The following is a 23,681-nucleotide window of genomic DNA, read 5'->3' as shown; positions in this document are numbered from 1 at the left end:
GGGCTCTGCCAGGGCTTCTTGGTCAATACCTTCACCCTGATCTCAGGGCAGTGCTGCTACACGATGATGAAGAAGCTCACCTCCAAAGACATCTCTCACCCGCGCTGTTTTTCTAGAAAAAGAGGTGCTGGAACTCACCATGAACACCTCCTTTGTTCTTTTTTGATAATGGCAATGGCACCCACCTGAGAGGTGCCAGAACTCAGTTCTGGAGAGTTCATGTGGGTGGGTGGGGGGAGCCATGTTTCTCACTACCCCAACAACAGTGCTCTCAAGTCCCTCCTGGCCAGGCCTCACTTGAGGCCCAGAGCACCATGTCGTCCCTCAATGTGATCTCCCACCACAGCCCATCACAATTTTATTTAAAACATTAGTCTGCTTAATCAAACGGGCACTTGCAGCCTGATCCATTTTGTTTTAAAATCCTATCAATTATTTTGGTCCTTTTAAAACGGGCCAAATGTCTGCAATATCAGGTTGCTCAGCTTGATTTTTTCTAATAACCTTTGGAGGGATGCATGTGTGGTAAAAAACAAAACAAAAAACAACTTTGATTTTTTTAAAAAAAGCATTTGTCATTTGTTTCTCCCCTTAACAGAAGCATTTGTGGTAAGATTGTTCCAAAATTAAAGAGCTATGGACAATGGGTTTTCATGGACACTGATGTAAAAACCAAGGAGGCAGCCTATCCATCTTCTGTAGCTCTCTTGAATTTATGAGTGGAAACTGATGGGGAATTGAAAAATAAAGAACTTATTTCACATCTCCTAATGGCAGCCTGGGCCTCAGTAGCCTATTTTTGGAAGACCTGGCAAATTGCTCTGTAATGTATACAAAAGTCACTGCGCTAAAGATCACTTTTCTTAATGCCTGGTTTGATTCGATTTTGAAATTAAATGTAGAAGCCCATGCACATCCAGTGCCGCTAGTTCATACAGATGTTTGAATTCATAGTTATCTTATAGGAAAGGGTTCCATCTGAACCAGGGCAATTAGCCACCGTTCAAAAAGGAAAAAAATATCATTGTTTCTCCTGACTTCTGATGCCATTGGTTGCCATTGTTTGATGTCACAGACGAGCTGAGCACCAAAGGGTTGGGGCTTACTGAGAGAGGTCAGAACAAGGATTGGTGCAAGATGGGGCAGAGCAAATGCAGGGCAAAAAAAACGGAGCCTGAGAAAAGAGTAGGTGCTGGTGAAGGAGAATACCTTGTGGCCTAACTGGGGAAAGAGCAATTGAGCCTGGGGAGTCCAGGGAAAGGGGGAGTGGGGTCTTGGGGAAAGGAGGACCTGGGGAAAAGACATTTAAAGGATGAGCAGAGAAGGCCTGGGAAGCTTCTGATCCACCTCGGTGGCTTTGGAATTCCGCCCCAGGAATTTTGGATAAAAAAGAGCACGAGCCTTCAGTTGGTACCATCACTTGTCTTCTTCAGTGGATCTTCCCACAACTAATGATAAACCCATGCAGGTATTTTCCACCTCACCCGCACTGAAGCTCATGCCCACAACATGAGAACTTTAGCTCCCCAACTCGGCCCAGTATACCTGAAATAGCGTTTCCACCCCCATCGTTCAGCCTGGACACTGAGGTCCAGCTCCGAGGGCCTTCTGGCGGTTCCCTCACTGTGAGAAGCGAAGTTATAGGGAACCAGGCAGAGGGCCCGCCCTGTGGAACGCCCTCTCAGCAGATGTCAAGGAAATAAACAACTACCTGACTTAGAAGACATCTGAAGGAAACCCTGTTTAGGGAAGTTTTTTTAATGTATTATGGTATTTTTAATATTTTGTTGGAAGCCGCACAGAGTGGCTGGGGAAGTCCAGCCAGATGAGCAGGATATAAATAAATAATAATAATAATTACTACTACTACTGTACTACTATTTTCCTTCTTGCATCTTCAGAAGAGCCTCAGGCAGATGCATTCTAAAGGTACCATTGTGGCAACTGAGAGCCATATATTTAGGAATATCTGATCAGCCGTCCCATTTCAAGCAGTTGTAGTTGATTTTACAGTATATTTTGTAATAAATACTTCTCTCACACTTGCCAAACTCATAAAATATCGATGTGGTATACAAAAATAGATGCAACAAAGTACAGAATACCATACCAACAATACCCAACAGAGTCCAACCTAAGAAAATGTAAACAGCCAAATAGGTCTGTCAGCATAAAATGGTCTTCAAGGTAGTCTTGCAATTTAACAGTGAGGATGCTGGCCAGACGCTTACATACCTGACTTATCTGGAAACCCAGGGGACAACTAGCAGCATTCCTATAAGTGATCCCTGTGATGAAGCTGCGATATATGTTACGTGCTCAGATCCTTAAAATGTCTGGTACTCAAGTTGTTCAGGGCATTGTATGTTAAAATAAAACTTGAACTTGACCCAGTAGCATATGGCCAGCCAATGCCAATATTTTAGAAGACAAGAAATAACTACAAGAAAGAAGATTCCACCTAAACATTAGGAAGAACTTCCTGACAGTAAGAGCTGTTTGGCAGTGGAATTTGCTGCCAAGGAGTGTGTGGTGGAGTCTCCTGCTTTGGAGGTCTTTAAGCAGAGGCTTGACAGCCATCTGCCAGGAATGCTTTGATGGTGTTTCCTGCTTGGCAGGGGGTTGGACTGGATGGCCCTTGGGGTCTCTTCCAATTCTCTGATTCTATGATTCTAAGATGTTGGCTGTTTGCCCCCATCAGCATTCTGGCTGCTGCTTTGTGCACCAGCTGTATCTTTCAGATCAAGTCCCAAGGGCAGCCCCACAATCAGTACATTGCAGTAGTCCAGTCTCAGGATTATCAACCCACAGCCTGCCCTACTGTATCCCAGAACAGCAAGGCTGGGTGGCCAGGCCGCCGGGCCGCCAGGGGGGTACCGCGAGGCTGCGCCTGCCGCAGCCACACAGCGGGCACTGGGAAATGGGGCGGGGGAGCGCCGGAGGGATCTTAGCGCCAGGGCGCCAGATATGCTTAAGACGGCCCTGTTCCAGAAACACCCTTAGCTAATGTACAGTGGAATCTCAGTTCTTGAACATCTCCGTTTATGAACATTTTGGAACTCGAACACCGAAAACCCGGAAGTAACTTTTGTTTTTTTCGAATGATTTTCGGAAGCCGAACATGCCAGTTGAGTTTCCCTATTGTATTGAAGCTTCCGCTTTCAGTTTTTGGTTTTCAAACATTTCGGAACGGATTACGTTTGAAAACCGAGGTTCCACTCTACCAAAGCTGGCGAAAAGGACATCTAGCCACAGAGGACACTTAGGCCTCATATAACAAGAGTTTAATATGTCGTTAACTTTTTAGTGATTACTTCCTTCCTTCCTTCCTTCCTTCCTCCCTTCCCTTTTCTTTCTTTCTTCTGCATTTATTGACAGCTACCATCTGCTGATAACCAACCATGAACTCCAAACACTTCTTCATTTGCCTTCTGACGTTTGCCAACGCTCTGGCCACAGAGCTGATGCCAAAGCAAACCACCCCATTAAGTGAGTAACTCAAAGGAGGGCGGAGTGAACATCTGTGCACTAGGGGAGAAGTTGAAAGGGTGCCTCAAAGGAGATGAGCAAGATTTGGGATGGGAAAGGTTAACAGTGGGCTGTGAGTGTATTCACTGGTAGGAATAAACTATTATACCTCATCTAGTCCTGTGTGAACATTCAGAATTGGTGGATCATGCACATCTCGGTGGGAGAGCAGGATCACACCCATCTGCTCCTGATGTTTGTCACCTGTGGATTCTTTGCACTTGCACAGGACTAGAAACTTTAGACTGTTGAGTATTTGCACTGTATGCATACGGTATGCCGTCTGCACCCACCATTGTGAGGATGTTCCTTTCAAAATGGCACCAGACTGCGCTATGCTGGGCACACTGCCCATGTTGGGGACAGAGTTGCTACATATTCACACACACCACCCAATGATCCACCCCATAATACACCCTCACTGGTCATGGTACAAAAGGGGCACACTGACTTTAAGGAGCAGGAACTGAAAAAGCTGAGCACCACTGAGCACTGGAAACCAGGACTGGCTACCAAACGCTTGCTGAAAATGTACCTAGTCTTATTTTTTTTTAATCCTCAGGTGACCCCAGACGAAAGATTTTCCCATTCATGCAAAAGGGGGTTCAGAATTGGGACACTTTCCTACTGAGCAAAAACAAGAAAACTCTCTATGCGGGTGCCAGAGACACTATCTTCGCTCTTGACATTCGCATGGGTACCATCAGGGTGAAGCATGAGGTGAGTGGGAAATGGGGTTTCAGGATAAGGAGTGCTGGAGAAAGTGAGGGAAAAGGTCTGGAGTGGTGTTCTGATGAGGGTGCTCACCCACATTATTCAAGAAGACAACCCTTTCAGCCCTGCTCCCTGTTTTGTGGGAGATACTGAGGAGCCTTTAAAAAAATGTTTCTATGTGTGCATTGGAGTTTTTCGCGTTTCAGCCCTCCCTGCCCCCAGACCACATTACTTCCTAGTTTTATCAAACCACTGTTTGTCATTAAGACACCCCAACCAGGAAACTATGGCTTGCACCAGGTTTGAAGGGTAAGCAGCAGCTTAATGTTGGTTAAAGTCCTGATTCAATGTAGGTAAACTAATCATCATGTCTTTGGTTCGTTTTAATGGCTTTTTACTTAGGATTCTGGGTGCAGCCTTCCCAAGGGGGGGGGAGGGTTTTGCAGAAAGCAAGAGTGGTGACGTAGGCCTGAGGCGTCAGGATCGCAGGGGTGGTCCCCGGGAGACGTCGGGATCGGCAGGGGTGGAATCTGTGGGGTGGGGAGGGTGCGGAGTGGGCTTGTTCGGGGTGGAAGGACGTCGTGCGAGGCGGTAGAATCGGCGGGGGCGCGATCCGTGGGGTGTGTGTGTGTCTGGAGTGCGCTTGGGGGGGGAGGGGGTCGCTGGTACATGATCTCCTGAGCGGGCGCGGGTCCCTGGGGAGCGGCCTGGTCTCGGATGTGCGATCTCCGAGGCAGGCTTGGTTCCCTGAGGAGTGGCTTGGTCTCCGAGCGGTTTTCTCTCTGTTGGAGGCGTGGTCTCCGGGGAGTGAGGGATTGTGGGAGTATGTTTGTCCGTTATTCATTGAGTGTCCACAGGAGGGCGCAATTTTTTGGACCACAAATCCAGGTTTATACCTGTCAGCTGGTCAGTGTAAGTGCATGATGCTCACATGTGAGTTTGAGGTTGTGGCCAAATTTCAGGACGATTGGGTAAGTGTTTGTGGGAGAAAAGTGGGGAATAACACACATGCACCTTCACCATTTTTATATATACAGTGGAACCTTGGTTTACGAACACCTCGGTTTACGAATTTTCTGTTTATGAACGCCGCGGACCCATCTGGAACGGATTAATCCACTTTCCATTACTTTCAATGGGGAAGTTTGCTTCAGTTTATGAACGCTTCAGTTTATGAACAGACTTCTGGAACCTATTGTGTTTATAAAGCGAGGTACCACTGTATAGATAACACAAAACCGTTAAAACTATATTATAAACAGAAAATTAGTCTTGACTTTCTATTTGCAAAATAACTCCACAGGTGAATCCCAGTAAGGCTGAGCATTTGCAATCTGACTATTTCCCCCTTCTTTTGTTTCTCCTCCTCTGAAATGCCCTTCCTCCCCTTTTCCTGTAATAGATACAGTGGAGTCCAACGGCTGATATAAAGGATAACTGTGCCTTGAAGGTGAAAAACAAAGAGGTAATGGAGTGGGGACAGATATTTCACGAAGTATGGTCTATGCCAGTGTTTCCCAACCTTGTGCCTCCAGATGTTTTGGGACTACAACTCCCATCACCCCTAGCTAGCAAGACCAGTGGTCAGGAATGATGGGAATTGTAGTCCGAAAACATCTGGAGGCACAAGGTTGGGAAACACTGGTCTATGCTACAATTCAGTCCTAAACTGAAGGCCCCTATTGTTAGATCCGCTCTTCTGAAGCCCACCCCATATAGCTGTGTTAACCGATCTTTTAATTTTTCTTATAAATTTTTACACACCCATTTCTTAATTAAGTATTCTATGTATATGTTTAAATCTACGTTTGGTTCTTGCTCCTATTTATTTAATAATTATTCGCTAGGATTCATAATGTTAGGCTGTTTATTTAGATGTTTTGCTTATGCTGGTCTATGACCGTAATAAAGTACTGTATATTCCTGCGTACAGTATAAGACTACTTTTTAACCCAGGAAAATCTTTTCCAAAGTCTGGGGTCGTCTTATACGCCGGGTCGTATTTCTTATACGGCGGGTATATCCCAAACTCTATATTTTAACTGGAAAAGTTTGGGGTCGTCTTATACGCCCAGTCGTCTTATACGCCGGAATAGGTACTTGACTTGCAGTGGGGGTAGAGGAAGTGCTACCTCTTAGTTTAGGAATATGGCATGTGCCTGTGCATTTCCTTTTGCTGGTTTGAATGCTCACCTCCACTCCAAAGCAGCTACTTGACCTGTGGGTGGGAGGTGGGTGGGATGGAGACAGAAACTCAGCTGCGTGAACACAGGCAGTATAAGAAGAACCACGGGCGATCCTCTTTCAAATTGCTGAGAAATAATACCAGTATAACATCCTGAACTATCTTATGCACACCCCAGCTCTAAAAGGAAGGATAGTAATCAGGGACATTCAATCTAGGTATAGTCCCGGTGGTGCGTGGTGCTAGGGCTCCGGCCGGCAGGTGGGGCGTTGCGCGACGAAGCCGCGCAGAAGCCGTGCTGCACGCTGCGAGAGCGGGGGCGCCAGAGCACCTGACCTGCCTCAGCGCCTGACCTGCTCGAGACTGCCCTGCATTCAATTCTGCTTTCATTTAAAGGCGTACTTAACAAATTTGCCCTTTCTGAAAAAACACACAGACTGAGACAAAGCCACCCTTCAAAATCCTAACATCTCCAAATTTTGCAACGCAGTTCTCCGGGCCAAGTAATGTGTACAAAAAAAATGTATATTGTATGGCAAAGTGTGCATAAAATGTGCCTATTGATTGGTGAAAGTAAGCAAACAAAAGTGCCTTATATTTTGGGAAACTGCTTTGTAAAAAAATGTGCTTTTTAGGAAAAACAGCACACACAAAAAATGTGCATGTTAAGAGGAATTTGCACCAAAAATCTGCTGACATTTCAGGAGAAAAGAAAATCTGTGTTTTGAAAAGGTAGCCCACACTTCTACCACCGCTGTCCTGGACGTTCTTTGCATTGCAGACTTTTGCATCTCTCGCCTGGGGCAGAGGGGTGCCAAAACGGCAGCCATATCCATCATCTCTGACTTTGTGGTAACTTTGAGGACCATTCTCATTACCATATAGGTCAATCTGGCTCCTGTATTCTGACTCAGTAAAGGGTAAAAAAAAGACAAAGTACCTACCTGGAGGGTGCTGAGAGCTGCCTTGGTCCTGAAAATACCCCCGAGGTTTGCCTCTTTTCATGTTAAGCATGTAAGATTTGTGTTCAGCTATTTAGCTTCACCTGGCACCATCAGGGTAAGACGTTAGGGCAGAGGTTCAGGCCCCTCGTGAGCAGCAGGGCTGTTTTGCCACATTTTGGAGCAAGGCAGTTCTAACAAAACACCATTATGACCAGACTGCAGCATTATCTGGTTGCACCACTGCTTATTTTGACTAAATAAATAATCTGTTATCCTTTAACCTCTTCAAGAACTATTATTATTATTATTATTATTATTATTATTATTATTAAATAAATAAATAAATGTGTGTGTGTGTGTGTATATATATATATATATATATATATATATATATATATATATAAAATAAATGCTCATCAATGTACCAAGCAGACACGTACACAAATGTATAAACCACATGTGTGAAGCAGCACAGGAAGACAGCCCTGAAACCATTTTTGACTCCCAAACTGACAAAATGTTTCTCTGCAAGGATGTTTCTGGGGGTGGTCTTAAATGTCTATATAAGTAAAACATAAGTAAAATGTTAAATTTAAATGTCTATATAAGGGCAGGCACACCTTGGTTCTGGGTCCTCCTCTTTTCTCCTGCGTGAGAGGGAGCACCCTGTTGCAACAGTTCAATAAAGATCAGGCTTACTAGCTTCTTTGCTTCTCAATATTCTCTGGTTGGCCTCTGTTATTTTCTCCTGCCGATGGAGAACCTACAAAGGACTCTATAAGGGCTCTTGTATACCCCATGAGGGAATAAGGGCAGATTTTGTTTATTGCCATTATTATGCGCTTGCATGCAGGAAAGGGGCTGGTTTTTCATGCATTCTTGGTTGCTTTTTAGCAACCACCCAGTGGAAACCTCGTTTGGGATGCAAACGTAACTGGAAGTTCAATCCTGATTTTCTCACCTTCATCTCCACAGAGGGAATGCTTGAATTTCATCCGTGTCCTGGTGCAACTGAACAACACACACCTTTACACCTGCGGGACGTATGCTTTCAATCCCACCTGCGCTTACATTGTGAGTTCTTGGGGAGGGAGGGGGGGCTTTATAAGGCTAGCAACTTGAAGCTGGGCTTTCAGTGTGGCTGACCCTGTTCTATGGGACAGCATTCCTGCTGAAAATCAATAGGCGCCCAGAACCTGTGCTTCCTTTCAACAATAAACAGCTCCATGGGGATGCTTGTTTCTGAAGGACACCTTCCCATCGATTTTGCTTCTTTTGACCTTTCTCCTTTTCCTTCCCTTGCCTTGCTAGGATCTAACAACATTCAGTCTGGTGAAAGATGCAGAAGGCAAGCCCCTCCTCCTTCAAGGGAAGGGTGTCTCCCCCTATAGCCCTCACTATGGGAGCACCGCAATCCTCGTTGGTGAGCCACCTGGAAGGGGAGGGGGTTCCACTTCCGTGGATGTCGAAAGTTTGCACCACCCTATTGCTCGCTTCTGCATTCCATAGAAAGTATAGGGATGCGGGTGGCGCTGTGGTCTAAACCACTGAGCCTAGGGCTTGCCAATCGAATCCCCGCAACAGGGGGAGCTCCCGTTGCTCGATCCCAACTCCTGCCAACCTAGCAGTTCGAAAGCACGTCAAAGTGCAAGTACAGTGGTACCTCTACTTACGAATAACTCTACTTACGAATGTTTCTACTTACGAACAGAGCTCCGTCCGCCATCTTGGATGCGGTTTAGATAGGATTTTTTCTACTTACGAATTTTTATATAGGGTTGCTTCTACTTACGAATTTTTTCTCCCAATGCATTCCTATGGGATTCGACTCACAATTTTTTTCGACTTACAAATGTGCGTTCGGAACGCATTAAATTCGTAAGTAGAGGTACCACTGTAGATAAATAGGTACCGCTCCGGCGGGAAGGTAAACGGCGTTTCTGTGCGCTGCTCTGGTTTCACCCGAAGCAGCTTTGTTTGCCACACGACCCGTATAAACTGTCTGCGGACAAACGCCGGCTCCCTCGGCCAGAAAAGCGAGATGAGCGCCGCAACCCCAGAGTTGCTTGTGACTGGACGTAACTGTCAGGGGTCCTTTACCTTTACCTATTGCCCGCTTCTGCATTCCATAGAGGAAGACAGAGGTCTGTTATAACATCCCCAGCTCTCACGCCGTACCCCCCAACAACTCAACTACAAAATCTGCAACACAATCTTCCCAGATGCCACCTTCTCTTTCTTTTCCAGCGTGAAAGAATGGCAGCCATTTTGATGCCATGATCTCACGTGATTTCACGCCATGATTTCCCTCTTTAAAAGCGCTTTTATTGGGCGAGGCGCCCCAAAGGGCACTGCACCCCTTCAATTCCTTGCCAAAGGTTGTGCTCCATTCTATATGATTTGAACTGCAACTCCCATCAGCTGTGCTGGCTAGGGTTGATGGGAATTATAGTCCAAATCATTTGGAGAACATCCATCTAGGGAGGACGACAGCCCATCCCCTGCCTGTATTTCCTCCTGTTGAAAGATGGACAACATGTCACCCTGCAGTGTGATTAAAATATACCCCAGGCACTGCAATGTGTGAAGCAGTTTGATGAACAATGCATAGATTCACGCGGCTACCTTTCCCTGGGGGACAAGCCACCCCCTCTGAGATTTAACTTGTAGGGGTCCTGGGGAGGGAGATGAGCAAGTTTAGGAAAGCACACTGACTTACAAGATATTTAGCAAGGTATCTACAAGGCAAAATTAAGAGGCTGGCCCACCCACGAGGCAAGATGAGGCGACCGCCTCAAGCAGCAGCATCCACAGGAACAGCAAGGAATGTATTGCCAGCTGCGGCAGCAATGTGCTCCTTGGAGGCCAGATCCAGTACTTCCTTGGCAGCCCCCCCCCCTTCCTATGCCACCTCGACAGCAGACTCTTGGTAAATAGGAGGCACTGCTGATGGGGGCTGCCCGCTGGAGTCTCCTGGGCTATGTGCCCATGCCCACCTGGCACTGAGACGGCCTTTGTTTCCCGGCTCAACTATTGGGTAAGGTTGATTTGATTCTCCCTACCTTTGTTCCTGATGGACATCTTCACTCACCTTCTTCTTCCCTGGTGGGGAACACGCACCATTTTGCAGTTCGCCTCAAGTGCAAAAACATATTGAACTGGCCTTGTGGGCAGTGAATTACAAGCGCTCGAGAAAATGGGCTGAAGGGGAAGGAGGAGTCACCTTCTCTCCTGCCTTTACCCTGCAGATGGCAAACTTTACACTGCCACCCAGGAAAACCTTCCAGGGAATGAGCCCGTCATCATTCGAACCCTAGGCAGTAGTTCCGTTTTGAAGAATGAGCACTGGATGTCTGGTAAGAGCAGATGCTGAGGGAGCGGGGAAGGGCCTTAGAAACTAAATCAGATCTCACATATGGCGGTTTTCTTCCCCTCCCCTCCCCAGATGATGCAACATTTGTGGCCTCCTTCAACATCCCAACCCCCGCAAATGACGACAAAGTCTATTTTTTCTTTTGGGAAACAGCTAAGGAGTTTGACTTCTTTGAGAAAGTGATCGTCTCCAGGGTTGCTCGCATCTGCAAGGTGAGCTGCCTCCAAAATCAAAGAAGCTTTTGAGCAGGAACTTTTTTTCGGTGCTGTGAGCATGTGCAGAGGTTGGGTGGCTTTGTGTCATGGATGCTTTAGCTGAGATTCCCCGCATTGCAGGGGGTTGGACTAGATGACCCTTGGGATCCCTTCCAGCTCTACAATTTTGTGATTCTGTGACGCTGAGTTGATGCTGAACATGACCAGTCTTCATCGTAGCTCAGCTTCCCTTATAAAATCCTCCCAGGCAGCTTACAAGCTTGCTGAACTCGAGACAGAAATGTACAACACTCCATGACGAAACAGTAAGCAACAAAGCAAACCGTAAAATTAACAGGATGAATAGAGAAAAGCGGCAATCAGATTATCTCAAAAGAGTCCTTAAAAGGACTATGCCTACCAATCTGATTTGTCAGCGATGTTTGCTTTCCCATCCTCTACAGAACGATGTCGGAGGAAAAACATTGCTGCAGAAGAAATGGACCACCTTTCTGAAAGCGCATCTTTCCTGCGCCAAGGAAGGGCAGTTTCCTTATTCTGTCATTCAACACATGTTTGCTGTTCCACACTCAGGAGGTGGTGCATTTTTCTATGGGGTCTTCGTTCCTCAATGGTAAGGCTGTGAGAATCCTTAGTAGCCGGGTAGCCGGGGGGGGGGAGGCGGGGGGAGAGTATTAGCCATTCAGCATAATGGGGGATAGGATTTGGTTCAATTACCTTTTTTTTAAATGGGTCCTTACCTAGTTTTGCACATTCCCAAACAATAAATGAACTGAAATGCAACTATCCTAGGAAATTTGCAGAGTTGTGATGCTGTTTGCATGCAAAAATGCATATATCGGGGTAGTGTGTGCAAAAATGCATATGATGAGAAAAGCAACATACACAATGAAAAATATGAAGCAAAACCTCTTGCAAAAATGTGTCTCTTAGGGGAAATAAGCACTCAACGCTGACCACGTTTATGTGGACTTTTTGAGAAAAGAGTCACAAACTGATGTAGAAATGTGACTAGCTGAACTTACAATTGGAAAAGTGAGAAATCAAAATAGGCAAATTCATCCATCCCTACCTTGGAATTTGTTTTGGGTCCCACAATGTGCTAAATACTGGTGAAGTAAATTGACTCAAAGCATATGCAGAGTGCTTTATTCCTTCTAGTGGTGCAGCTGGTTTGTACATCTCTTTGCAGGCAGGTGGAAGGTCTCTGGAGCTCGGCAGTCTGCGTCTTCGACCTTTGTGCTATCAACAAAGTCTTTGATAATGGGAGATACAAAGAGTTACACAATGGCTCCCGATGGCTGCCCTATGAAGGGGAGGCCATGGATCCTCGCCCTGGCTCTGTAAGTACCGCTTTTAGCCCTCTGCTTGGAAGTGTGCAATGCCCAGCTGAATACTGCTTCTGGTGTGGATACTGAGCAGGCACCCCAACTCTAGGGGGGCAAGTTGTCTTCAGCCCCTTGAATATTTGTTGGAATGGGGTTGGGGTGTGGGTGTGACGTCACAAGTGCCGTGTGTCACAGCATCAGAGGCTGGCTCCTTCAGAGCACTCAGCCTCCTTTAGATGGTGCAACATCGCATCACACATGTGGAATGCACACCAGGGGCCTCTCTGATACCGAGAAATGCTTCTTCCTTCTAATTTAACCCCAGATTTTGAAGTTGTCGTCTTTCTGAAGTGGAATCAAATTTTAATTATTTCTGAATGTTTTTGCAAGTTCCTGTGTAATTGCTTTGGCTGTCAGTTCCTTCTGTTAATTTGTGTCCTTTTGCACTGATGGAAATAAGCTACTTGTCAAGGTTGTTGCGACTACTCTAGAGTAACGACTTTCCACATGCTTGTCTTTTAACAGTCTTTATTGGTGCACTCTATTTACAGTGTAACGAGCTGTTGGATGCATGTCTGCTCATTCCGATTCAGAATCCGGCACTGCCCCTTTACGCGACTTTGACCAACATAAAAGCTGCGGGACAGTGAATCTCCTCCCCTTTCTCCTCCTCCTTAATTCCGGTGCCGGGGGAAAGGGTCTACAATCTGTTTTTCCCCTGTCCCCCCTTTTCCCCCCCTCTCTCTTCCCGTCTGTGGAGCAGGGGCTCTCCCATGCTGCCAGAGACCTGGCACTCTCTCTCCGTTTCCTGACTAGCCCCTTCAGACCCTGCGCTTTCATGGCTGCTCGGGGATGAACTGCTCCTGATGAGAGGGGGAGGTTCTCTATAATCTCTCCCCCTTACACTACTGAAAAGTGATTGCACATGCCTGTTGGAATCAGGGAATGCGGGTTCTCAGGGATGCAATGTATAGTTTGCCATCAAGTCTTAAAGCAAACTTATGTCCTTAGGCTGTCCTGACAGAAGATCAGCATCTCCAGTGTTTCCTGTACAGTGGTGCCTCGCTTAACGAATGCCCTGCTTAACGAAATTTACGCTTAACGAAAGGATTTTTCGAGCGGAGGTTACCTCGCTAGACGAATGCGTTTTATGAAAAATTCGTCTATCGAATCGCGGTTTCCCATAGGAATGCATTGAAATTCAATTAATGCGTTCCTATGGGCAAAAAAAAAAATTCAAAAAAATTCAATGCATTCCTATGGGATTCGCTAGACGAATTTTTCGCTATAAGAAAAGACCCGTGGAACGAATTAATTTCGTCTAGCGAGGCACCACTGTAGTTCTGTTCTGCCAGCTGGTCCACAAGTGAGAGGATCATCCAGTTATGACCCTTAACCAAGACCGTGTAGGGCAGGGATTGTCAACCTGTCCCCAACACCCACTAAGATTCTAGGCACAAGCTGAATCCTCCTTCCATCGAGCACTGGTGGACGGCAAGGAAATTTTACCATCAAGAAATATGCATTAGTGGGTGGCAGGTATAAAAAGGTTGACTATCCCTGGTGTAGGGGATTCCACTTAGGCTGTAGAAAATTATTAGAAAGGTCTAAGGGGTTCTGGAACCCTTAGTAGATCTCCCTTGAAAAAAAGTGTGTCCTTAGCTCCTGAAATGAACAGTTGCCCCACAAACAGTTTGGTTTCTCCTCCAGGGAGGCTGTGTGTCTTTACAAAACGTGGAGCCAAAATAAAAATGGTGCTTCTCGGATGGGTGAGACAGCCACAAAACACACCCTACTTAACTGGCTGAACATCACACTCAACCTGTACCGTGCAAGACTCTGAATATTTACCAGAATGAGCTTAAGTCATGGATAAAAACTGGAAGAGAACAGTATGGAGGACTCCTAATTAAGTGTGTTAGTAACATCTTCATGCCTTGGGCGAATAGGGGAACAAAGGTCCTCCTTGACAGCTTCCCATAGCATAGGAGCATGTTGGCCCCTGTGAGAGCAGGATGCTAGACTAGATGGGTCTCAGCCTGATCCAATGGGCCTCTTTTTCTGTTCCCCCTTCAGTGTTCTGCCAGCCCACCGTCAGACAAAACCCTCGTTTTCATGAAAGAACATTATATGATGGATCAGACGATTCAGCCACTCTATAACCAGCCTGTGTTTGTGAAGCTCAATGTGAAATACACCCGGATTACAGTACACAAAACTGAGAACATCTTGGGAATTCCCTACACCATACTGTTTCTTGGGACAGGTATGGGTGGTTTTTTTTCCCCTGCCCTGGAGGTCGAGATTAATACATTTGCTCTGTAACCCTCCTTATTCCTTTGACCCAGCAAGGGCTTATTACACAGGTTGCAATGTTTAGCCCAGGCTTCCTCAAACTTGGCCCTCCAGGTGTTTTTGGCCTACAATTCCCATGATCCCTTGCTAGCAGGACCAGTGCTCAGGGATGATGGGAATTGTAGTCTCAAAACATCTGGAGGGCCGAGTCTGAGGAAGCCTAGTTTAGCCAGATAATGAGCAAGCAAGACTGACTCAATTGTGAAGCTTTTGATTTTGAAAAGTGGAAATCTCAGAAGTGGCCTGTGCGTCAAATTTGTTACACCAGAAGTAGCCAGATAATGGTTAGATGATGCTGATGGTTCTCCCAGGAGAGGCCGAGAAAGCTGGTTGCTGGGATTGTAGAGCTCTTTCCTCACCCCTCTTAGCTCTCTCTGCTTAGCAGCTGATTTACCCTTGGAGTTAGGATGGGGAGCTCTAGGGAACGTATTCACTTTCCTAGGACTTACCTGGAGCAGATCTACACTCATGGTTTTTAATGTTAATGAAGTTGTTAAGGAATGGTTCTGATAACTATATGGACACATGACATCCTACCTTGGTTGTTAAACACCTTGGTACTCGGGTGTTTTGGCTCCTGAATGCCACAAAAGGATGTAGCTTCCACGGCTTCTGATTTAGTGCAGGAAGCTCCTGCAGCCAATCGGAAGCCACGCCTTGGTTTACGAACCGTTTCGGGAGTCAAACTGACTCCTGGAACGGATTATGTTCAACAACCAAGGTACGACTGTACTTTTAATGTTCATAATGTGTTATTAAAATGTGATACCAGAGGGCACTGCGGAGCAACTGGGAGTAGGGAGACAGGGGTTTGGCGAAAGAAACAAAGGTAAAAAAATATTTGATTTACAAGTATGCCCTGTGGCGTTTTACCGGTAGAATGATATGTCTAATACAGTCGTGCCCTGGAAGTTGAACGGAATCCGTTCCGGAAGTCCGTTCGACTTCCAAAACGTTAGAAAACCAAATCGTGACTTCTCATTGGCTGCAGGAAGTCCCTGCAGTCAACCAGAAGCCGTGGATGCCCCGTCATAGACGTTCAGGTTCCAAAAGAACGTTTGCAAACCGGAACAATCACTTCTGGGTTTGCGGTGTTCAGGAGCCAAAACGTCCGAGTCCCAGGTGTTCGCGACCCAAGGTACGACTGTACCATTTTAATAAAGTTAAACAGGTCGGTGTAGATCCAGCCTTGGTCAGCCAGTCAATTAAACAGTTGCTGCTCTGAAAGTAGAAGTGCACATTTAAACTATGGCGTTTGCACCTGCAGGAGACATGGGAGGCCACAAGCTTGGATGGCTTTACAAAAGGATTAGGCAAATTCGTGGAGGATGCTATCGATCTAGCCATGCTATCGATCTTCCACAGTCGGAAGCAGCAATGCTTCTGAATTTCCATTGCTGAAAACCACAAGGGGAAGAGGGCTCTTGTGCTCAGATCCTGCTTGCCAGTTTCCCACAGGCACCTGGTTGGTCACTGTGAGAACAGGATGCTGGACTAGATGGGCCATTAGCCCAATCCAGGGGTTCCCAACAAAATTTTCTTGAGGACCCCTCATCGAGCCGCTATTGTGACAAGGACCCCCATTAATTCCTAATCCTAAAATTAAAAAGTGAGAGCCAAATTAAGAGTCTTTTTATATTTTATATTTATACGTTTTTTACAGTTCTTCCTCTTCATCTGTAGGTAGGCCTTTGTCGTTTTAACGAACCACTTTTTAACCAACGGTCCAATTTTAACTACGCGAACTGTAGCTTCCGCGAAAAACAACGCTTTGTTTACAAACACTACTGTTTTGCAAAGAGGCAGCGTGCGCCAGGGAGGAGGGAGGGGAATGGAGAAGACAGGGTACCTGCGCAGTAGCGCACAAATGAAGCCGACGCGCGCAAAGCATCTTGGGGAGGTGAGCGTTAGTAGAATGCGCGCGCTGCCTCTTTGCAAAACAGTAGTGTTTGTAAAGTGCCACCTAACGGCATACAGCAGAACTACTGCCTCTATCTAATTCTAGTTTTGCGCTAGACTCTGCTCATGCAGGAAGCGGCCAAAACAAAAAATCTGTTATCATACGAAATATATTTAATATATATTTTTATTCTAATAGCATCTTGCGGACCCCTCTGGCATAGCTCGCGGACCCCTGGGGGTCCCCGGACCACCTGTTGGGAACCACTGGCCCAATCAAGTAGGCTTTTCTTGTGTTCTTAAGTGAGGATGGACTGCACAAGAGGGAGAAACGTCAGCTCCCACCCACTTGATACGGACAGGCCTGGGTTTCAACAAACAGTTCTGCTACTACCATATCAAATTTCAGACTCTATATCTTTGCTTGGTTTTCCACAGACCAGGGAGCCATTCACAAAGTGGTGGTCGTCGGCAGCGAGGCTCACATCATCGAGGAGATCCAGCTGTTTGAGGAGCCAGAGGCAGTCCAAAACCTGCTGCTCTTGCCTGAAAAGGTGGGCAGACTCTGTTGGATAGGAACAGGAGCTGCAAGCTTGTTAAATGGCCTTAGCTTAGAGGCTGAGTCTCAAGAACGTCTGAAACCCTGGAAAGCTCCTAGGCAACCCCGTAGTTTGATGTGGGATAAGGCAGTTTCTTATTTAAACTCGTTCTTTATTGAAGACCACATGGACTAGAACCGTACTTTATTTTAAGGGGAAGGGCCACAGCTCAGTAGTCGAGCAGATGCTCCATGTGTAGAAGGTCCCAAGTTCAATCCTCAGCTGGGAAAAGATTGAAACCCTGGAGAGCCACAATTAAATATAAAACCAGAGAATAAAGAAACTCTGCAGGCAATCAAATTATCACAAGCACAATTCTCAATCTTGGTGAATCAAGAGATTGAAATGAAAATAAAATTAATGAAACAAAAAAACCTTTGAATTTGCAAATAAAACCGGGCAAATTGTTGGCTTGGCAACTTTAAAAAGAAAGAAAAAATAAGATAATAAATAAAATTACTGATGAAGGGAAACATTTGAGATAAGAAAGGCGTTTGTAGAGTTTTACACAGCATTATATTGGGGTGAGAAGGAAGATCCCGAGAAAATGGAATATTATTTAAATTACTATAATATACCTACATTATCTAAAGAGGATTTGAGAACTTTAAATGCATTCATATCAACACCGGAACTACAGTTGGTGTTATGTTGAATGAAAACAGGTAAAGCACCATGCCCAGATGGAATTACTGCAATTTATTATAAAAAGCTCCAAGATGCACTGACTGAACCACTCAAGGACAGTATGAACAGAATTTTGGTGAGAGGAAAGACGCATTTATCACCCTAATTTCTAAACAAGACTGTGATTTAACAAGGACTAAGAACGATAGACCAATTTATTTACTTAACTGTGACTATAAACTTTTTGCTGCAATCTTAGCTAATAGGTTGAAAATAGTTTTATGCTAAACTGTAGAAAGAAATTTAAAAAAGAGTTGGAGATATGGGGAAGGATGAAACTTTCCCTATTAGGTAGAATTTCAGCCATTAAAATGAATGTAGTTCCTAAAATGATGTTTTTATTCCAATCGATCCTGATTGTTAATAACGTAACAATGGAAAATAGATATCTCTAAATTTGGCATGGGGAAAAGCCTTGAATTAAATACAAAATATTAATAAATACAAAAGAAAGAGGGGGCCTTGCCCTGCCAGACCTACAACTGTATTATGAGGCAGCCTGTCTGTGTTGGCTAAAGGAATGGGTTGTACAGTATTGGAAAATGCACACATTTTAGATTTGGAAGGCCACGATATAAAATTTGGTTGGCATGCATGTCTTTGGTATGGGAAAGATAAAAATCTATGAGTTTTATGAACCACATTATTAGGAAACATTTGTATAGAGTCTGGAAGAAATATAAAAATTTGGAAAGAAAAAAACCTATGGTTATCACCCACTCAAGCAATTGCAATTAAGAGAATTAATATGGACACACAGTGGGTGACTTATAGAGATTTGTTGGACTTTTCAGGGAGTGAACCCAGATTGAAACCAATGGAAGAATTAAGGAGACAAGTTACAGATACAGTATCATCAACTATATGATATGTTTAAACTAGATAAGAAAAATGGGTTTTCAGACCAAAACTCAGAATTTGAAAGAGAGTTATTACAGAATAAGGAAAATCCACTGTCTAAAATGTATAAATTATTATTGGAATGGGAAACAAAGGATGAGTTTGTTAAAGCTTCAATGACACACTGGGCAATGGACATAGGACACAATATAGAACTAAACCTTTGGGAGAAACTTTGGAAGAATGACTTGAAATTCATTGCCTGCTACACACTGAAAAACAATTGCATGAAAATGATTCAAATATGGTATTTAACCCCGAGTAGATTGGCTAAGATGTATAAAGTAGAATCAGATCTGTGTTGGAAATGTAAAGAAATGAAAGGAACTTTTTTCATATGTGGTGGGTATGTAAAAAGGTTAAAGAATATTGGTAAATAATTTATAATGAGATGAAAAAAATGTTTAAAACAACCTTTCCCAAAAACCAGAGGCATTTCTGTTAGGAATTGTTCAGACAGAGGTCCCCAGGTGTCAGAAAAAAGTTATTTATGTACAGAAAAACGGCAGCTTAGATTTTATTAGCCCAAAAATGGAAAGTGAGAAGAGGTCCCAGGTAAGGAGGAGTGGCAACTTAAGATGATAGAAAATGCGGAACTAGCTGGTCTAACGAATAGAATAAGTGAGTAAGAAGACCACACATTTAAAGAGGAGTGAAAAATGTTTGCTGAGTTTATGGAGAACAATTGCGCACAGCTGAAAATACTGCCAGCATTAAGATAAATTCAACAGTACAATAAATATTAGAGTGATGTAAGACAGGAGAACTGAATTAGGTGGTTATAGCAAAAATATGTAGGAATGGTGGATAAACTAAATGAACCATGGGAGGAAAAGGAGGGAAGTCATTGAATGTATGATATAATGAAAGGTGGCATAAAATAGTGTGTGGAGTTGAGAATGTGGATAGAGAGACCTTTTTCTCCCTCTCAAATAACACTTTTACAGTATTTATTATTATTAATTGAGTAATTAATTTTTATAAATTAATTACTTAATTTAATTACTTACATTTCAATGGGATCCTGCAATGAAGCTGTTTGGTGGAAGGCTTAGCACAGGCAAAAAGGAAAGCACAAACTCTGGAGTTTGCTATCATGAGAGGTGGTTGATGGTCCCTTTAAAGGGCAGGGGGAGAATTTTTCATGGAGTTAAGTCTATCCCTGGCTATTATTTGGGGTGAATGAGGCACTGGCATGTTTATTTAACTACATTTTTAGATAGTTTTTAAGGCTAGGGCCCATCACTGCACCTTATGGCAATAAGTCCTACAAGTTAATCATACACAATGTAAGGAAGGTCTTCCTTTCGCCTGCCCTCCTAATAGTAACAAAATATTTCTGTTTGTGCATTCTTAGGGGATCCTTTATGTGGGGTATTCCAAAGGAATCGTACAAGTCCCGTTGGCCAACTGTGGCATTCACAAAACCTGTCCCGACTGCATTTTAGCACGAGATCCTTACTGTGCCTGGGATGGAAGGAAATGCAGTGATAACTGGAATAACAAATACAAAAGGTGGGTATTTGCAGGCTAGAAACAAGTCTGTGAAAGCACATAGCAGGTGAAAGGGTGAATTTATTAGTAAGACTGGGGGAGGGGGTTGGTTTGATTCACATTTTAATGCAAACCTACCTTATGTGCACGTCAGTTCACAATTATGTTGAAACCCATCTTTCAAAATGCATACTTCTCCAGATTTTGCAGTTTTTCAAACTGTGCACAAAAATGCTTATATTAGTGGAAATAGTGCAATGGCTTACTTTTACTGCCCTGAGACCTCTGGGTATAGGGCGAGATATAAATTCAATAAATAATAATCCTATATAATAAAGTCCCTGTGTCTCTGCATCCAGATTCCGTGTGTCCCGTTTTCCGCGCTACTGAGCATGTGCCCCACGGACACAGGGATTGGACGCAGAGACCACCCCCACCCCATCGCCGCATCCCAACCCCTCCCCCCACCCGGCATGTGGCAGGCTCAGCTCTGGGTGGGTTGTGAAAGGCGAGAAGGAGGCTGCTTTCCCCCCCTTTTTTCTCTCCTATGCTCCCCCCCCGACGACCAGCAGCAAGCAGGCATCACGCACACACACGCTCTCTCTCCCCCCACCCTCTGCCTACCGTTTCCCTCGCGGTGCAGGGTCAGAGGCAGACAGAAGCGGGGACAGCGCATGGGGGGGGGAAGAGCAGCTGGGGGGGAGGAGATGTTTGACAGGGAACAGGGAAGGAGGGGCGGGTGGCAGCTGCCCGCCGCCCGCCCCTCTTTCCCTGCTCCGTGAAGCATCTCCTCTGCTACCCCGTGCCTCCGCTGCGTTCAGCAAAAAGCCGGTGGCAGCGGAGGGATGCTGCTCATTCTTCCCCGCTAACCCTTCGCAAAAGCAGGCTCGAGCCCAGGGGGAGGGCAGGAAGGAAAGAGGGCCCTGGCCGCCCCTACCTTCCCCCCTCCCCTGCCTAGGCATGGACCGCAGCAGTAGAGGAGGAGGAGGCGGAGCAGCGACAGAGGAGCAGCGCCGGTGGCAGCCCAGGAGAGTCCCGGTACGTGTGGGTGGAGAAAAGAAGGGAGGGGGAGAGAGGGGGGAATGGGCGGGGGGAATTGCATGTTCTAGCACCCGTTAATTTAACGGGCTTCAAGATACTAGTAGTAATAATAAGTAGGGTCATTTTTGCAAAAATGCATGTTTCAGACAATTGCGTAAAAACATTTTAATATTAGGCGAAATGTACTTGGAGCCATGTTAATTTTCATATGGACCCTAAGATTGGAAAGACCCAAAGACAGATTACTCTATCCCTGCTTCTTACTATGTTCCAGCATGGCAGGAAAGAATGACTTTAAGCAGGATGTTGAGACCGGGAACCCGGGCCTTTTGTGCACGCGCAGCAGTGGGAAGAGCAGAGCCTCCTCAAGGCCAATCACCTTGATTGCCGTAGTGGCCGTGGTTTTCTTCTGCTACCCAGACACAGTGAAAGTGAAAAGCAAAGTACAGGGGTGCAGGAGCCCCCTCAAAGCCAATAAAACATCCAGGCAAGAGAAAGTCCTGTTCAATGGCAGCCAGAGCCTTCTGCAAGTGGCCCTTGCAAGAAAACTACTGACAGCTCCAACACCTGCTATGTCAACGTGCTCCATTCAGGCTATCAGGGCTACCAAAAACTGCTTGGACTTGGGCCTGCCAAACAGGGATGACTCCAGAGGAGCCGTGGCAGAGGAGAGAATCTAGCCTGGCCTACCTGATTCCTCACCAGCTTTCATGATCTCACCAGCTCACACGGGCAACCTAGCTAGAAGAAAAGTCTTGTCACGACTGTGATGCTATTACAAAATGCCACCAGGAAACAGGGTGTTACCTCTTGTTTGCAGTTCTTTCCCACCTAGTTCTGTCTGTACAATGCCATGTAAATGCAGGACCTAGCACCACACAACTGGCCAAATCCTTCCTGCCCTTTCAGGTTCCCATCCCTACCTCCATAGACAGGATTCTGGGAAGGGTCCCCATACTCACAGCCAAATCCATAAACAGGGCTGGCCCTACTGCCAGGCTGGGTGGCGCCGGGCTGCGCCTGCCCACCAGCCGCGCTGAGAAACGGGCCCGGGGGGGGGGGCGGCACCGGAGGGATCGTCGCACCACGGCACCACGGCGCCAGATATGCTTAAGACGGCCCTGTCCATAAATCTCTCTGTGAAATGCTTACCAAAATTTAGAAGACAGACTCCCCTTGCCCATCTCTGTTCTACAGCTGTCAGTTTGGAGTTGCTATAAGAAAAAACTGCTACTTTTCCCTTATGGGGTACCCAAGAGACCATATAGAATCCTTTGTAGGTTCTCTATCAGTAGGAGAAAATAATGGAGGCCAACCAGACCATATTGAGAAGCAAAGCCACTAGTAAGCCTGATCTTTATTAACTGTTGCAACAGGGTGCTGCTCACTCCCACACGCAAGAGGCAGGAGGGACCCCGAACAATGGTGCGCAAGCCCTTAATATAGACACATTTGAAATTGCCCACCCTGGAGCCCAAGACCACCACCCCAATACATCATACATACATCAGAGAAGCATGGTCTACAACAAAACCCTGTCTGACATGAAACCTGTTGATTGGTTTACCTGGCCGTTAATGGGTTTACCCAGACAGCCTAGCTATTCGTTTGTTATGATAACTGCTTAATTCCTGAGTCCAGGTCACAGGCATATCTTAAATGTGCCCTTAAGGCAGGATTTGTGAGCAAAGAGACAATCTGACAATTTGAGGTCAATTTGGGAGAGACAAAATGGTTTCGGGACTTTTCCCTGTTTTCAGACATGTGGTGTGTTTGTGTGTGTGTGTGTGTGTGTGTGTGTGTGTGTGTGTGTGTGTGTATATATATATATATATATATATATATATATATATATATATATAACCTTATGGGACCCAGGTGGCGCTGTGGTTAAACCACTGAGCCTAGGGCTTGCTGATCAGAAGATCGGCGGTTCGAATCCCTGTGACGGGGTGAGCTCCCGTTGCTTGGTCCCAGCTCCTGCCAACCTAGCAGTTCGAAAGCACGTCAAAATGCAAGTAGATAAATAGGAACCGCTACAGCGGGAAGGTAAACGGCGTTTCCATGTGCTGCTCTGGTTTGCCAGAAGCGGCTTTGTCATGCTGGCCACATGACCTGGAAGCTATACGCCGGCTCCCTCGGCCAATAATGCGAGATGAGCGTGCAACCCCAGAGTCGGTCACGACTGGACCTAATGGTCAGGGGTCCCTTTACCTTTATATATAACCTTAAAATTCTTATAACAGAGTGAATGCCAGTGTTGGGTGTGGTGGTAGGGTCAGGGCTGTTTATTTGGCCTTGCTCAAAGTTTTCACACTGAGATGCAGCTGCCTAAATGTAATTCATCCCAGAAGACTGCCAGAGAAAGGAAGGCTACAGAGGAATGTGCCTGATTCGAGGGAGTCAAATCTTAAGGTAG

The 23,681-nt window shown here is 45.6% G+C and overlaps 1 protein-coding gene across 1 annotated transcript; it reads left to right on the top strand.

The window, feature by feature from the left end:
- Positions 1-3,401: 3,401 nt before the first annotated feature.
- LOC118076207 (semaphorin-4A-like) lies at positions 3,402-22,009 on the top strand. Its single transcript, XM_035098832.1, has 13 exons — positions 3,402-3,489; positions 4,091-4,248; positions 5,645-5,707; positions 8,347-8,445; positions 8,683-8,794; positions 10,620-10,727; positions 10,817-10,956; positions 11,403-11,572; positions 12,152-12,302; positions 14,364-14,553; positions 16,980-17,095; positions 20,085-20,242; positions 21,537-22,009. The coding sequence occupies exons 1-13, from the start codon at positions 3,402-3,404 to the stop codon at positions 21,940-21,942; spliced, it is 1,959 nt and encodes a 652-aa protein (XP_034954723.1). The 3' UTR covers positions 21,943-22,009.
- The last annotated feature ends 1,672 nt before the right edge of the window (positions 22,010-23,681 follow it).

Source organism: Zootoca vivipara, chromosome 17, assembly GCF_963506605.1.
Source record: "Zootoca vivipara chromosome 17, rZooViv1.1, whole genome shotgun sequence".
NCBI lineage: Eukaryota > Metazoa > Chordata > Lepidosauria > Squamata > Lacertidae > Zootoca > Zootoca vivipara.
The sequence above is the reverse complement of the archived record's forward strand: the minus strand, read 5'-3'. Positions and strand labels throughout refer to the sequence as shown.